The following is a 17,426-nucleotide window of genomic DNA, read 5'->3' as shown; positions in this document are numbered from 1 at the left end:
ATCAAACTTGTGGCTGAGTTCCCGGTGGGACCCAGTACTTGGCTGATTGAACGGGTTATGGCCCTGTGGAACATGGCAGGCTGGAATTCTGGGTTTCCCCTGCTACCCAGCAATAGGTAACATGAGGATTAGTGAACTGTTTCACATTTAAAAAACAGTGAGATTTAATTGAGTTAGATTGGTCTGCAATCATGCTGTGGCACATTAGTGGCTTGAGTAGCTGGCATGTTGCACTCGACTGCAGTTCTGACCTAACACTCATCATGTTGGATGTAGCTACTAAACTGATAGTCTCCTTTTTAAAGGCTTTAGCTTGTTCATTATTTTTAATTAGCTTCCCAGTTAGCACAGGCCGTGAAGTGCTTTTTTTCTTTGCAGCCACTTTCTGTAGTGGCTGATGTTCATTTCTTTTTTAGCCTTCTTTTTTATGATTTGGTTTAGCCACTGCACTTGGTGGTGAGTCTGCTGTATTGCCCTTCCTCACCCGGTTAAAAAGTTTAAAAAGTCTAAAATATGCAGTGGTTTAGAATTTTGGATATATCTTTTTCACTTTCTGCACTACATACCATATTTTTTACTATACTGTTTAAGACATTTACTGACAACCAATCTGTGGATCACTGTCTTTTCTAAAATTTTCTGAATGCATTTGTTGCATGCAGTTTAATGTAATGCAGTCATTAATTCAAACTGACTGCTGTTGCAGTGAATTCAGAAAACCTTCTAATGAGTTCATGCTTTACCTTTAAAGTTATTAGTTTCATTCTTTTACAGTTGCCCATAAACATTTAAGTGATGTCCAGATAGGAGCACAGGGAGCAGTTAACATTTTAGATTATTAATTTAAAGTTATTGGTCTAATGTACTTTTTTACCAAATTACTTCTTTTTCATTGCCTCTATTAAAGTTGATGGCCTCAGGACAACTGTAGATGAATATCCAAGTCAAGATAAAATACATTTACAATGTACCTCACCCTTAGAATCTGAAAGCCAAAGTGGGGCAAAAAGAGAGATTAAAGTTAAATCATTAAAATAGCAGAAAACCTACCTGAATAGAAACCTGTATGTCTGCTTTAATCAGCCAGTCTTGTGTTCAGCTCAGTGCATAAATTTCTGCAGATATGGGTCAAGAACCTCACATCACTTATCAGAATGAGACAAATATGTGAGACAAATTCATGACTTTGACCATAGCATATTCTTGGTGCTGGGTGGATTGGTGATCCCTAAGAATTTTCACATACAGTACTCTAAAACTATGTCAAAAAACATCCAGAAAGATGTTCCATAGGCAAAAACACTGACTGGTTTAACCTGACTGTATGAATACAGTAACTCAAACAACAACTCTTTACAACCCTCAAACCTTGGGGAGCATGGGCTACAATGGAAGACCACACAGAAAGCCAAGAACAAGAACTTGCAAATTAAAATTTGATGTACACAGCTTGAATATACACTGATCAGCCATAACAATAAAACCACCTCCTTGTTTCTACACACATTGTCCATTTTATCGGCTTACCATATAGAAGCACATTGTAGTTCTACAATTACTGACTGTAGTCCATCTGTTTCTCTGCATGCTTTGTTAGTCCCCTTTCATGCTGTTCTTCAATGGTCAGGACCCCCACAGAGCAGGTATTATTTGGGTGGTGGATCATTCTCAGCACTGCAGTGACACTGACATGGTGGTGGTGTGTTAGTGTGTGTTGTACTCGTATATGAGTGGATAAGACAGCAATGCTGATGGAGTTTTTTAACACCTCACAGTCACTGCTGGACTGAGAATAGTCCACCAACCAAAAATATCCAGCCAACAGCGCCCCATAGGCAGCGTCCTCTGACCACTGATGAAGGTCTAGAAGATGATCAACTCAAACAGCAGCAATAGATGAGCGATTGTCTCTGACTTTAGATCTACAAGGTGGACCAACTGAGTAGGAGTGTCTAATAGAGTGGACAGTGAGTGGACACGGTATTTAAAAAATCCAGCAGCGCTGCTGTGTCTGATCCACTTATACCAGCACATCACACACTAACACACCACCACCATGTCAGTGTCACTGCAGTGCTGAGAATGATCCACCACCTAAATAATACCTGCTCTGTGGTGGTCCTTGGAGAGTCCTGACCATTGAAGAACAGCATGAAAGGGGGCTAATAAAGCATGCAGTGAAACTACAGTCAGTAATTGTAGAACTACAAAGTGCTTCTATATGGTAAGTGGAGCTGATAAAATGGACAGTGCGTGTAGAAACAAGGAGGTGGTTTTAATGTTATGGCTGATCGGTGTATGCATCTGCTTTGTGCCAACAAGCAGGAATGCTGTGGGCTGTTGAAGTACATCTACAATGGGTGTATAGAGTGGTTAAGTTACCAAAGTCTTTCAGTCAGCTTAGGCTAGCAATTTTCCTCTAACTTGTCTTCAGTTAGTTACTTATGTGCTATACTCATACACAGCCATTGTTAATCTTTTCCGGTCTTTAATCAGTGAACAGTTTCTATTCACAAGACACTTTTTGGCTTTACATTTTCAGTAAGAGTACTATTCACCTCCCAGCATCGACACACTACCAAGCCATTACCATGTTAGTCGCATGTACTGTATGGTCCACCACCCAAATATCATCTGATCAGTTGGAGTACTTTGGCGGTTCCTTTAAAAATAAAAATGGGGTACAATGGGTACAAAGTGTACAGAGCAACGGATAGCAACAGTCAGTAATTGTACAGCCACAAAGTTGTATAGCCTAATAAAGTGTTTGGTGTATAAAGTCCCGTACACATCATTGCATATATCCCAGGATAGAGTCCCATGATAGACATACACACACTTCAGACTTGTGTTTAGCTGAAACATCACACACTCTATCTTTCTATCTCCTTTAAAAGTCCTTGAGAAGTGTCATAAACTTATTACACTTTACTGAAACGGAAGAGTAAAATTTATTAAAAATGTATTGATTTTCTGCCAGCACTAAAAACGCTTTACATAATCCATATTGATTCTTTAAGTAGGGAGCTGTTCTTTATGTATTAAACCCATTTTGGTGGTACCACACATGCATAAGGTGATATGTATGTGTGCTACTCAGTTGGAGGACCAGGCTAATACACCAGTCTACCACCATGAATACCCAGGTGCAGTTTTTGATGCCACTAGCCTGGTTGGTCATACAGCAGTTGGCCATGTCTGAGGGAGAGAAGGTTGAAGGGGAAAGTTTGCGAAAAGCCCTAGGTTAGGACCACACGGGCACTCCTTAACCCCCTGCTTAACCCCCCGACACCACTGGAATCAAATGAGTAAGCAATAAAGGAGTGAGGTAGAAACTATTTAGACAACCCATATTGATTCTTTAGTAGAGAGCTGCTCTTTATGTATTAAACTCATTTTGGTGGTACCATGCATGCATAAGGTGATGTGTATGCATGCCACTTAGTTGGTGGAGCAGGTTAATTCACCAGTCCACCACCATGAAGACCCAGGTGCAGTTCTTGATGCCACTAACCTGGTTGGGCATACAGCAGTTGGCCATGTCTGAGGCAGAGAAAGTTTGTGAAAAGCCCTAGGTTAGGACCACACAGGCACTCCTTAACCCCCTGCTTAACCCCCCGACACCACAAGAATCAAATGAGAAATTAAAGAAGGAGTGAGGTGGAAACTTTTACATAAGCCATATTGATCCTTTAAGTAGAGAGCTGCTCTTTATGTATTAAACCCATTCTTATGGTACCATGCATGCATAAGGTGATGTGTATGCATGCCACACAGTTGGTGGAGTGAGCTAACATGCCAGTCCACCACCATGAAGACCCAGGTGCAGTTCTTGATGCCACTAGCCTGGTTGGGCATACAGCAGTTGGCCATGTCTGAGGGAGAGAAGGTTAAAGGGGAAAGCTTGTGGAAAGCCCTAGGTTAGGACCACACTGGCACTCCTTAACCCCCTGCTTAACCCCCTGACACTATTGAAATAAAATAAGGATGTAAAAGAAGGGTTGAGGTAGATGCTACATCCTAGATGATGATGGTCATGATGGTGAATGAAAAAAAAAACAACAGCTAAACTATTGTGTGATGCCTAAGCGTAGTCGGGCACACAATCGACCATGTCTCTGGGAACAACCTGTACATTGTGGAAAACTCTAGGTCATGGTCACACTAGTAGTCCTTAACTCCCCACCCCCCACTGTGCCCAACCTTATCTCCAGTCATCCTGACTGACAGAGAGTGGAAGATAATCCTTCTCACTATAATTCAACTGCTAGTTGGGTTTGTATACAATATAGATATCGTCATGAATTAAAGAATTACAGATGAACAGTCTTGTGTACATTAAGTGTGTGTAGTTTAGTTGATAGAGCAAGTTCATACACTAGCCCACCACCTCGGAGACGTATGTTTAAGTCTAGGTGCCAGTGGTCTTGCCGGATGCACAGCAAACACAGTTAGTCATGGCTGAGGGAAGGCTGAATGAAGATCCATCTGTTGGTTGTGGAATGCTATTGGTCATGAGCACTGAATGCTCTTCAACCAGCAATTGCAGCCAACCTTATCTTTAGTCATCGTGACTTTGTCTTGCTACTGAAATCAGATGAAAAAGGGTCAGATAAAAGGGGAAGAGAGAGTGAGGCAGATGCTGCACAAGTTCCTCGTTAACAATAATCCAATTCATGCTTAAGTCCACTTCATTTACATCCTAGATAATGGTCAATGTCAGACAAATGAAAGATAAACTGTAATATGAGTGTGTTTGTGTGTGTAGAAAATACAAACATAGGTCTTGTGAAGTAAAATTAGAAGCAGTTACTCATGCTACATCTTTATTTTAATGTGACATAAAGATCCATGCATTTTCTAGTCATTACTTATCATTACTGAATATCGATAGCTATTCATTTACTTTCTGTTACCCATACATGTCCATAAGCTTCTAGTTATCAATGTTTTGGTCTGTAATTAATTCCACTTAAGCATGGCTGTACAGTAATGAGAAAAGAACTCATAACTATTATTGTAGACACTTAGACAGCCTGTATTTTTCAAAATATATATTTTAATACGTTCTATACACTCATCAAGCACTTTAAAGAACACATCTACCATATAGATTAGCTTTGTAGGTACACAGTTACAGACTGTAGCCCACCTGTTACTCTGGACCTGTTACTCTGGACACTTGTACCCCATTTATCAATCAAAAGTATCTATTATAGGACCCATACAGACCAGATCATGTTTTGGGTGTTGACCAATATCAGCAGTTCAGTGACACTAATATGGTAATGACATGGTAGTATTTTTGTTCTGGTATATCAGGTGCAGCAGTGTTATTGGGATTTTTAGACATTGTTTAGAATTATTAAGAACTCATACCCTGTTAGCACTTATTTAAGTGCACTGTTAGAGTATAGAGCTAGTTTTTTTTGCTGTAAGAAGAAACTTCATCTGCTTTACACAGACAACACAAAACCATGTTATTACAACATTAGTGTCGTTGCAGTCTTGAGAATGGTCCACCAATCAAATAACTTCTTGTCAGTAAGGGTGGGTTCCTATGGGGTACAGTGGTACCGTGAAACTCAACGTCAATTGGTTCTGGGAGTGGTGTTGAGTTTATAGGTATTTTTTACCAATAGAATTAAAAACCTAGTAATGCGTTCCATGGTCCTGTGGAACTGCATATATTTTACGCTAATAATGGGGTTGTTTCTGACACTTATACACTAAAAATAACATGACTAATAAAGAAAACACTGAAATTTGTTAGAAAACAGTTAAAAAATAATAAAAAATACATTAAAGCCTGCACTTTACTACCTTTACTTCTTTATTGTTTACTTATGCTTCTTAATCGTTGAGATGCTTGAGCTTGGAATACCGTATTCCTTAGTGAGTTCAGTAAGGGCACATTTACATGAGAAGCAGCAAAATAGCGTAACACTGGCTGTGCCGTTATTTCCTATGGAGTGTGTTGGTGCACAAAGCTTGACGTGACTTATTGTACTAAAACAATGAGCGAGAAATTGTATTAGTGGAGAGAACTTGTGAGCAGTAATAATTAAGAGAGGTTTAGTTCTTTAATATATTGTCCGTTAAGCTTTTTAGACTCACAATAAGTGTTTTAGTCTCGAAAAAACGGATTCTTACATTTTCTCAGAACCCTGAGCTATAACACAAGTTTAAAAGTGAAACAGTGAGGAAAATCCAGCTAAACACAGATACATGTGGATGCTTTTAGAGCAAATTTGACGGTTATTCCACACAAATGCAGATTCATCTCATATTCACACTTTGATAACATTTCACCACACCGCTCAAGCCAAGCACTAAACAAAACGACAGTCCCACACGTCGAGTTTAAGGGTACAAATTTGTCGAAGAAGAGCGTCAAGGTATCACTGTATTGTTATTACAGACTTGCAAACTATTGACACATAATAAAAGAAGATGCACTTTCTTTCTGTTTTGCTTTCCAGATGTGCTTCAAGGATTGGCCCAAAGCCTTCCACCTGTCTCCTGGATCGCGCTGCTAGTTAGCATCTTGTGCCTAAACACCCTGCTCTTCGCCAGATGATCAGCGACACATGTTTGAATCATTACGCGTCACCCGCCGCCCCCTGTGGCATTTCCCAGCACTGCCCAGATGTGTTTCCTCCCTTATCTCATCTTATCCTTTTAAAAATGTATTTATTCATCGGTTCATACATACTTAACCTTGCTTTCCCTCGTCACCTGGCAAATGCTTAGCTTTGAGCATATTCCTTAGTCGACATCAGCACATGGTATCAGACTTCTGAGGCCTGTGATGCGACACCCAAATCATCCCCATCAATTAAGTATGTTTCTGTGTTTATTGTTCTTCCCCATTACCTTGCCTCTGCATCCGATCTGTGTTGCCGACACACCAAAGTGTCAGTTGCTACCAAAGATGATGGCGAATCTTCGAAAGGAGGGTTGGAGCAAACATGGGACAAAATAGTCCCTATTATGACTTACCCCTTGCACAGAAACGAAATTCTGATCACGGATTACCTGAACAGAAGTTCGAGAGCACTAGCGGAAATGATTATGGTTACGTGAGGTCAAGACTCATTTCTATTTGGATCTGGATGGAACAGATCTTGTACATTTGCGTGTATATTATATATGACCAAGTATCAACAAATGGAAAGACTGAAACTTCTCAGACTATTATCTTAAAAAAGCACAAATTTTTTATGTTTTTCTTTTTATTATTTTGGGTTTTTCTCTGTGGGGTATTTTGTCTTTTCAGAAATATGATATATGCCTTGTCCTCTGGCTTATTTTATTATCAACGTATTTCCAACCCTGCTGCTAGGTAACGGCATAGTTGACTCCGTGGAGGGTTTGGACTGTACAAGACTCCTGGTTTCTACCCCTCCACCACCACCTGCCTCTGAAGTCTATGAACAAAGACAGTGACAACATAATATCTCTTAGTTACACCACATGTTGAACATCGACCATGGATTAACTGATATCACGTTTGGCATTTCACAAGTGGACGAACACAAGACTCGCACTTCACATGCCAGCCTGCATGCCTCGGATTTTTCATCAAGAGGATTTCTGCTCTGGACAAGAATTTCTGATCATGAATATTATGTACCCTGACTGTCCTGACAGGGCGTTTAGTCCTGGCACATTCCAACAAAGCAACGATCATCAATAACATAAAAACAGCAACATTTCATATGAGCAATACGTTGTAATAATGATTCTGCAAAGTTCAGGACAGTAGTACGATATAGCAACACTGTAGTCATGCTTTGAGAAGTCTATCATGTGCTTAATCCAACAACATATTGCTTCAAACAAGAACCTTTTACTGTGAAGCATTTTTCTCTGATCTGTTCGGACCAAACGTTTATGGAGTACATCAGGGTTTGATCCTAGGTCCGCTATGTATTACGTTCCTTTACAACTTATTCATCTTCATGACTATGAATGCAGGAGCACAAACCTAAATATGGATGGCTTAAAGAATGGATTAATTATGTGCCTCTTCCACAATGAGTAAAGGTCATTTGAAGGTTGGATATGCCTAAGCTTTGACACAATCATGTATTAATTTCTTATAAATCAGTATTATTAATTCATTTCCTTTGTCATCTAGAACAATCTGCAATGTCCTTATTGCTGGGTGTAGGAGTGAGACTGTTCAAGGCCTGGAGCCTGACAGATATTTTGGATTTTCTCATTCCTGACCCTTTGCTTGTAAAGTTCGCTGGCATTCATGTGTAAACCATTCATATTTATCATAGGATACAATATAGCTTGTGTCTGTGCTATTCCAGTGATCAGTGTTGACTTGCATTTCAGGTTGTAGCGGGAGAAGATGTTTTTCTCCTGACTGAATGTTTCCTGTATATTGTAAGTTCTGGAGACTTTAGACTTGTTAAAGCTGTGTGTTACCATTAACACCAACACTGCGTTTTTCATTCTATAGCACATAATCACATTTATCATAATCAAAGTTAGGAACTGAGATGCTTCCAGAAGCTTTGAAAAGAAGATCAATTAAATAATAATGTCACAATGCAAATTTTTTTCTATTTTGGTGATGCATATTTGTCTTTTTATTTATGACTCAAATGTATTGTTTTGTGAACAGTATGCCCTACAACTATACCAAGCAACATGTAAATTTGCTGTACTTAAGTACATAATGTAGCACCAACAGTCACAGTGAATTGATGTCAGGAAACAACATGTGCTATATCTAACCCAATATTTTCATTAATATTGTTTTTACTGAGCTACCTAACACTCACATTACATGACCATATCCTTGTTTAGCATTTGTTGCCAAATCAACTTCATTTATTTTATTAATAAACATCCATTCCTGCATTTCAGGCCTGCAACACATTCCAAACAAAGTTGGGACAGTAAAGCATTTGCCACTTTGTAATGTTGCCATTTCATTTCACCACACGTAAAAGACGTTTTGGCACCGAGGATACCAAGTGATTTAGTGTTTCAGCTTTTGTTTTGTCCCATTCTTCCTGCAAACACGTCTTAAGATGTGCAACAGTACAGGTCGTCGTTGTCACATTTTCTGTTTCAAAATTCTCCACACATTCTCTATTGGGAACAGGTCAGGACTGCAGACAGGCCAGTCCAGTACCTGTACCCCCTTCTTCCGCAGCCATGCCTTTGTAATGTGTGCAGCATGTGGTTTTGCATTGTCTTGTTGAAAAATTCACGGACGTCCCTGGAAAAGATGATGTCTTGAAGGCAGCATATGTTGCTCTAATTCTCAATGTACTTTTCTGCATTAATGCTGCCATCACAGAAGCGTAAATTATCTTTGTCGAGGGCAAAGACACATCCCCATACCATGACAGACCGTGGCTTTTGGACCTGTTGCTGATAACAGTCTGGATGGTCCTGTTCGTCTTTGGTCTGGAGCACACTGCGTTCATTTTTTCCCAAAGAAGACCTGGAATGCTGATTCAGCTGACCACAATAGATGTTTCCACTGTGTGATGGTCCATCCTAGATGCCTCCGAGCCCAGAGAAGTCGACGCCGCTTCTGGACATGGTTAACATAAGGCTTCTTTTTTGCACAGTAATGTTTTAAGTGCCATTTGTGCTTGTAACTCTGTATTGTAGTGCTTGACAAAGGTTTTCCAAAGTAATCCCTCACCCATGTGGTTATATCAGCTATTGTTGAGTGGTGGTTCTTGATGCAGTGCCGTCTGAGAGATCGAAGATCACGAGCATACAGCTTAAGCTTGCGCCCTTGGCCTTTACACACTGAAATTCCTCCCGATTCCTTGAATGGTTTAATAATATTATGCACTGTAGAGGGAGAAATTTGCAAATCCCTTCCAATCTTTCTTTGAGGTACATTGTTTTTAAACATTTCAATAATTTTGCCACACATTTGTTGAGAAACTGGAGATCCTCTGATCATCTTTGCTCATTAAAGACTCAGTGCAGAGTCTTTTTTGGATGCTGCTTTTGTACCAAACCATGATTACAATCACCTGTTTGGAATCACATCATTATTTACTTTTTTTCACCTCATTACTAGCCCTAAATTGCCCCCTTCCCAACTTCTTTTGGAATGTGTTGCAGGCCTGAAATGTAGGAATGGTTTATTAATAAATGAAATGAAGTTGAGCAGACAAAACATGAAATATATTGGGTTCAAACTGTCTGCAATTACATTAAAGTCAAAGTAAATGTAAGGAACACTGCATTTTTATTTTATTAGCATTTTCCATACTGTCCCAACTTTTTCTGATTTGGGGCTGTATGTTGTAGGAGACATCATGAATTGCGGGTGATTTGCTCCTTCAGTTTATTAGTACGTTTGCAGTGCATTTTCTGCCCAATCGAAGAAAGACTCATTTAAAGGTCAGGCCCTGGTGTTGAATGATGAAGCTCGGCTTGTAATCAGTGTTGTTCCAAATTTTTCAATGTGGCTAAAATCTAAGGGCATCTTAAACACCACCAGAGTTCCTTTATACCAAACACATTCAAAGTATGTCTTTGTTATTTGTACATTGTGGCACAGCCATGCATATAATGCATTTAATAGACTCAGTGTCCACATACTTTGCCCATATAATGTATCTGTTGCCCTCACTGTGTCAAATTCTACCTGCCATGACTACACTGTTTCTCTTATAAGTAACAGATGCCTCATTTGTTGCCTTAATGCCAGTTTTATTGCCCTAAATGGTCATAAAATACTAGTTTGTGTAAGAAACAAAATGAAACCTCTAAATCCAACATTGCCATTTTTTAAAGGGGGGAGGTAAAAAGTAAACAAGCAATTCTACACTAAATAAATGCCTTTAAAGAATTCAGGTAAAGTGTTATGAAATATGTCCCTTTTTAATCTGGTATTGCTTTGCCATTACACTGAAAAAAATCCATTTTTGCTTTTTACAGGCATACTCAATTTTATTGTTAGAATCATTTAGCTAGCATGACTCCAGGCTTCATTTCATCCAACCCTGGACTATAGAAATTTCAACTGTAACTCTTAACTTTAAAGTCAAGGTGATGCGAAGATCTAAAGCAGTTGAACAGCTGGGGAAAAAAGCCATGCTGAGTAAAATCAATCGTTGAAGAGTTACAAAGGTAATTCAAAGGCTCTAGGTCTCTACCAAACCACAGCAACTGTCCCTCAAAAGGAAACTTGAATCAGTTGTAAGGCCACCTGCTATAAGTTCAACAAGAACATAACGACATACAGAAGTAAAAAAAATCTCATTGCTACAGAAATGTCTGCGCCTAGAGGAACGCGTCTAACCAGAATAAAGATCAGTGCTTATTTTACATTTGCAAAAAAAGAGAAAGCAGGAGTTACAATTCAATGTTACCCCTTTTCCACCGGCGCAGAACGGTTCAGGTTCAGGTTCACAAACCTTCTGCGTGGTTCTGCGTGTTTTCACAAAAAAAAAAAAAAAAAAAGAGGTTTCTCTAAGAGAGCGAACTAGCGTTCTAATCTGGCACCATAAAATACTTTTTTTGTTTTTTAGTGTGAACCATGACGTCATCTGTGGGCATGTCAAAGTTTTAGAGGTTTGGGTGCTTTTACAAGAGAAGCTGTAAAACCACTGTGCTGGTGTCTCGTATGGAGCTTGACGCTGCATTTCTATCTTTTAAAGTTCACCTGATGAAATTTTGAACCAGTTTACCGCTGATATTTTCAAAGTGCCTCAAATGAGATGAACTGTTTGATATGAAATGGTAAAAGTGACCCAAAAATGACAAAAAACGCTTAACGTGGTTTGTTGTACTAAAGCAACGACCAATGAATTTGGGCAGTACAGAGCACTTATAACCAGTAAAAACAGAGAGAAATTTTCAATGTTGGTACATTCAGCTACGTTAACCTTTTCGACTCTCCTGAGAAGCGGGTTCTCAGAACAGCTGCATAAACACCACACGTGAAGTAAATCCAGCTAAACACAGATACATGTGTTGTATTTTAGACTGGGTTTGATTGTTATTTCACACAAATGGATGTTTGTGTCGTGGAACTTGTGATGTTTCACCGCTCAAGCCGATCGCTGAACAAATCAGCTATTTGCGCCAAGGGTCACGGTGAGAGCGAAGTGCAGAACGCTTCTCACGTGAATGCACTAAAAAAGGAACAATGGCGACAAACACGTCTATGTCTTCTTATCACCAATAGTTGAGAGATGCTTTTTGCATAAAATTTAACATCTGTAACAACTCCTTAAATTTTAATCAGTTCATCTGGACACAAGTTTGTGTAGAGAAACGTTTCGTCACTCATCCAAGAAGATCGAGCTCTTCTGGCCAGTTTACATTTACCTGCAAGCCAGCGGCCACTCATTTAATGATGATGATGTACAGATCCTTGACAAGGAGGAACACTGGTTTGAACTAGGAGTCAAATAGGCCATCTATGAACCGGGGAGGTGGCCTGAGAGTACATCTCTCACCATCTTACAATGCCGTAATAGGAGCTATACCCCAATCATATGTGAAAGACACTCATGACCATTGTAATTTGCAAATGGACCTGATCACTGGTTCCATTGTTATGCAATGGGCAGGGATCACTTGTTATGCAAATCAACTGCATATAAGGTTGGGGTATTCACCACCAGACTGACTTCAGACTGAAGAAGTCACTTGGATGAGTGATGAAACATTTCTCTACAACAAACTTGTGTCCAGATAAACTGATTCAACTTTGTGGATTTGTGTACCTGGATTATTAAGCATGCATCAAGAGATCTGTAACAACAGCACTAATGCTCGCAGGTAATCTACACGCTCCACCACCGTGTTACTACTCTTTACTGTGTTGATGACGCAGGCTTGGTTCTCAAAAACTGGTGGAAACGCACGTTGGTTCTCTATAACACACCAAGGTTCAAATAAACCCAAAGAGAACCGGTTCAAGAACCAGAGTTCTTTTAGTGGAAAAGTGCTATGTGAGGTCTGACTGTGAGCTGAAGTGTAATTGTGTAGGACAGATATTCAAAATACCAAAGCAAGTTCAAAGGGCAGTGATAGCTCAGTGGTTAAGGTACTGGACTAGTAAACAGAAGGTTGCCGGTTCAAGCCCCGCCACCACCAAGTTGCCACCACCAAGTTGCCACTGTTGGGTCCCTGAGCAAGGCCCTTAACCCTCAATTGCTCATCGTGTTCAGATCATTGTGTAAGTCGCTTTGGATAAAAGCATCTGCTAAATGCTGAAAATGTTAATGCAAATGTTAACAGCTGAAAAGAAACACTACATTTGGCAGTGTCCTAATCCCAGTCCTTTCTTGAACCTAAAATGTTTTACTTAGGTTTCCTTTGTGATTTTTTTTCTCTTTCTTCTCTTTATAATATATATATATATATATATATATATATACGTATATATATATATATAATTTTATTTATGCATCTTCTCCCCTTTTTCTCCCCTTGTAGCGCGTCCAATTGCCTGATTGCGTCATTCTTCCTCTCCGCTCTGATTGAGGAGCCTAAAGCTAACTCACGCCCCCTCCGACACGTGGGCAGCAGCCGTATGCATCTTATCAAATTTGACAAGTGCAGTGCAGCTCAGCACTGTGTACGGAGAGACACACCCTGAGAGCACTCTTTTCTCATCTCTGTGCAGGCGCCATCAATCAGCCAGCGAGAGAGACCCTATCCAGCTTAATCCCACCCATCTCAACAACAGGCCAAACGTTGTTCATGTGGCCGCTCAGCCTAGCTGGCAGGCAGAGCTGAGATTCGATACAATGTATTCGGGATCCCAGCTCTGGTTCCAGCGTGTGTTTTTACCACTGCACCACCTGAGCGGCCATCGTTATTGTCTTTTTATGTAGATACAAAAAGTTGATAAGGTTAAACATCTCATTTTTTTAAGCTACTTGTAAATGACTGTTCACAAATTACTGCTTTCAGTTTTTATGTGCATTCTATCCCCTGTCTAAACTTCAGTGCAAATGAAACATGAAGAAAATGTTAAATTACCATGCAAAAGGCGTTGTTTTTCAGAACACCTTGTAGCTTTCATTTCTTTCTCTTCAGCCAGTGTTAATTGCTTGGATTACTTGATCAAACCCCTGAAGTGTCAGATAGAAGTGCTAAAAACAGTCATTATGACCATTTTCATTGTCTCGGCTTAATAAAATAAAACAGATCATTAAAATTCCATGACACTTTTTCTCACACATATATGAATAAGAAGCAATTAAACATGGTCGTATCATTATCTGTCACTATCCTGAATTGATAAAATGTGTGTAAAGATCTAAGAGTGAGATTTTTGTTCTCATTTTTGTTCTCGTCTGTCTAATTTTACTTGATTTTTTTATTTTTTAAATGTTCCAGTGCACAAGTAACAGAAACGCTTGGAGTTCTGGGTGTTGTATATTCTCTGTCGAGTACTGAACTATTTTAGAGGCAAATATATTTGAAATATGATTCCATATAATATAAATAAATAATCATAAAGCAAAATCTGGTTTTTTTTCTATTTTTGTCAAGTCTGGAATGTACACTTGAAGTCATAGTGTATGTTTAAGTACACTTGCAAGGAATGTGTATGCTAAATGGCCAAACGTATGTAATCACCCCTCCTAACTACTGAGCTTTCGTTCTTCAAACACACCTTTTACAGATGTGTACTGTACACCGATCAGGTATAACATTATGACCACGTTCCTTATATTGTGTTGGTCCCCCTTTTGCTGCCCCATATGCAACAAACTGTGATGCACTGTGTATTCTGACACCTTTCTATCAGAACCAGCATTAACTTCTTTAGCAATTTGAGCTACAGTAGCTCATCTGTTGGATCTTAACTTCCCACGTGCATCAATGAGCCTTGGCCGCCCATGACCCTGTCGCCGGTTTACCACTGTTTTTTCCTTGATAGATACTGACCACTGCAGACCAGAAACACCCCACAAGAGCTGCAGTTTTGGAGATGCTTTGACCCAGTCGTCTAGCCATCACAATTTGGCCCTTGTCATTTTTCCTGCTTCAAACACATCAACTTTGAGGATAAAATGTTCACTTGCTGCCTAATATATCCCACCCACAAACAGGTGCCATGATGAAGAAATAATCAGTGTTGTTCACTTCACCTGTCAGTGGTCATAATGTTATTCCTGGTCGGTGCATATAGTCAAGTAAAATTTTTTTGTATAGCGCTTTTTACAATAGACATTGTCTTAAAGCAGCTTTTCAGAATCCAGGACCCTGTTGAGCAAGCCAAGGGTGACAGTGGCAAGGAAAAACTCCCCTAAAATTACAGGAAGAAACCTTAAGAGGAACCAGTTGAATTAATAGGACTTACACAAACTATACATACACAAAATTAATTTAAACTGAAAGTTATAACGAGCAAATAATAAGTCCAGTCCAGTCTGTGATGAATTCTGTTTTTTGGTGCAAACATGCCAGGTTCCTGCCAGGTTGTAAAATCAATTCTGGCGACTGTTGTTAGGAAAAAGCACTTTCTTGTTTTGTACAAGTGTATGTACTTAACCTTAACTTTAGCATTATTTAAATGTTTCTTCCTCACTTTAGGAACCCTATGGTGTCACACTGCATTTGTTAATTGCTGCCTCATCTACACTTGCTTTTGAGATTTGAGACTGTGATGTTGAAAACCAGCTCCAGAAGCCGAAGCTGTGCATATGTTTATGCAGCAGATACACCAATTAGAGGAAAAAAGCCTTTCAGGATAGGCAGGAGTACCCTAACCCTATGCTAAAATAATTAATGTAGCATCCCCATTATTGTTTCACCTGTTCACAAAGCAGGTCAATAAAAACATGGCTTAACAAGTTTGGTGTAGCAAATCAGCACCTCTGCACAGAGCCCAGACCAGACCCTTTTTTCATCCAACATCATTGCCTGACCTTACAAAGATTTTTCCATATTAATTACAATCACCTGAAAGGTCAGTTTTCATTTTAATCAGATTTTCTACTGCTTTGATCAGTTTGACCAGAAATTTCCATGAGACCACAGACCAAATCTAATCTGATATTTCACAATATTTGGCTTTTGTCTTTAAAGTTATAACAGCCTTTGCTTTTTTGGAAAGCTTTCCACAAGAACTTAAAGTGTGTCTATGGGAATTTGTGCCCATTTTGTCAAAAGACCATCTGATGTTGGGTTGGACAAGCAAGACCCAGCTTATATTCAACAACAGACCATGTTACAATAGATATACAGTGGGGGAAATAAGTATTTGATCCCCTGCTGATTTTGTAAGTTTACCCCCTTTACAAAGACTTGAACAGTCTATAATTTGTATGGAAGGTTTATTTGAACAGAGAGAGACAGAATATCAACAAAAAATCCAGAAAAAAAAACATTAAATAAAAGTTATAAATTAATTTGTATTTAATTAAGGGAAATAAGTATTTGATCCCCTACCAACCAGCAAGAATTCTGACCCCCACAGACCGGTTATGTGCCCATGAGGCACACAAATTAGTCCTGTCCCTGTATAAAAGACTCCTGTCACAGAATCAGTTTCTTCCGTTCAAATCTCTCGACCACCATGGGCAAGACCAAAGAGCTATCAAAGAACATCAGGGACAAGACTGTAGACCTGCACAAGGCTGGAATGGGCTACAAGACCATCAGCAAGAAGCTTGGTGAGAAAGAGACCACTGTTGGTGCGATAATTCGAAAATGGAAGAAATACAAGATCACAGTCAATCACCCTCACTCTGGAGCTCCATGCAAGATCTCACCTGGTGGGGTAAGAATGATTCTGAGAAAGGTGAGGTCAGTCCAGAGTTACACGGGAGGAGCTTGTCAATGATCTCAAGGGAGCTGGGAGCAGAGAAATGCTGGATATGACCCCAAGAACACCATCCCCACCGGGCATTTCTCTGCCTCCAAACACGGCGAGTGGAGTTGATGCCAAAGAGCTCAATTTTGGTCTCATCTGACCATATCACATTCTCCCAAGCTTTCTCTGAATCATTCAGGTGTTCATTGGCAAACTTCAGACGGGCCTGTACATGAGCCTTCTTGAGCAGAGGGACTTTGCGGGCACTGCAGGATCTCAATCCATTACGGCGAAGTGTTTTACTAATGGTTTTCTTGGTGACTGTGCTCCCAGCTCCCTTGAGATCATTGACAAGCTCCTCCCGTGTAATTCTGGACTGACCTCACCTTTCTCAGAATCATTCTTACCCCACCAGGTGAGATCTTGCATGGAGCTCCAGAGTGAGGGCGATTGACTGTGATCTTGTATTTCTTCCATTTTCGAATTATCGTGCCAACAGTGGTCTCTTTCTCACCAAGCTTCTTGCTGATAGTCTTGTAGCCCATTCCAGCCTTGTGCAGGTCTACAATTTTGTCCCTGATGTCCTTTGATAGCTCTTTGGTCTTGCCCATGGTGGTCGAGAGATTTGAACGGAAGAAACTGATTC

The 17,426-nt window shown here is 39.8% G+C and overlaps 1 protein-coding gene across 1 annotated transcript in view; it reads left to right on the top strand.

Annotated features, from left to right (window-relative positions):
- LOC134314369 (MAM domain-containing glycosylphosphatidylinositol anchor protein 1) overlaps positions 1-6,656 on the top strand; it is a 294,987-nt gene extending 288,331 nt beyond the window's left edge. Inside the window, exon 17 of the mRNA XM_062994950.1 lies at positions 6,483-6,656. Within this exon, the coding sequence (XP_062851020.1) occupies positions 6,483-6,580 (98 nt within the window). The 3' untranslated portion in view covers positions 6,581-6,656. The remainder of the gene's footprint in view (positions 1-6,482) is intronic.
- Positions 6,657-17,426: the final 10,770 nt, after the last annotated feature.

Source organism: Trichomycterus rosablanca, chromosome 5, assembly GCF_030014385.1.
Source record: "Trichomycterus rosablanca isolate fTriRos1 chromosome 5, fTriRos1.hap1, whole genome shotgun sequence".
Classification (NCBI taxonomy): Eukaryota; Metazoa; Chordata; class Actinopteri; order Siluriformes; family Trichomycteridae; genus Trichomycterus; species Trichomycterus rosablanca.
The sequence above is the reverse complement of the archived record's forward strand: the minus strand, read 5'-3'. Positions and strand labels throughout refer to the sequence as shown.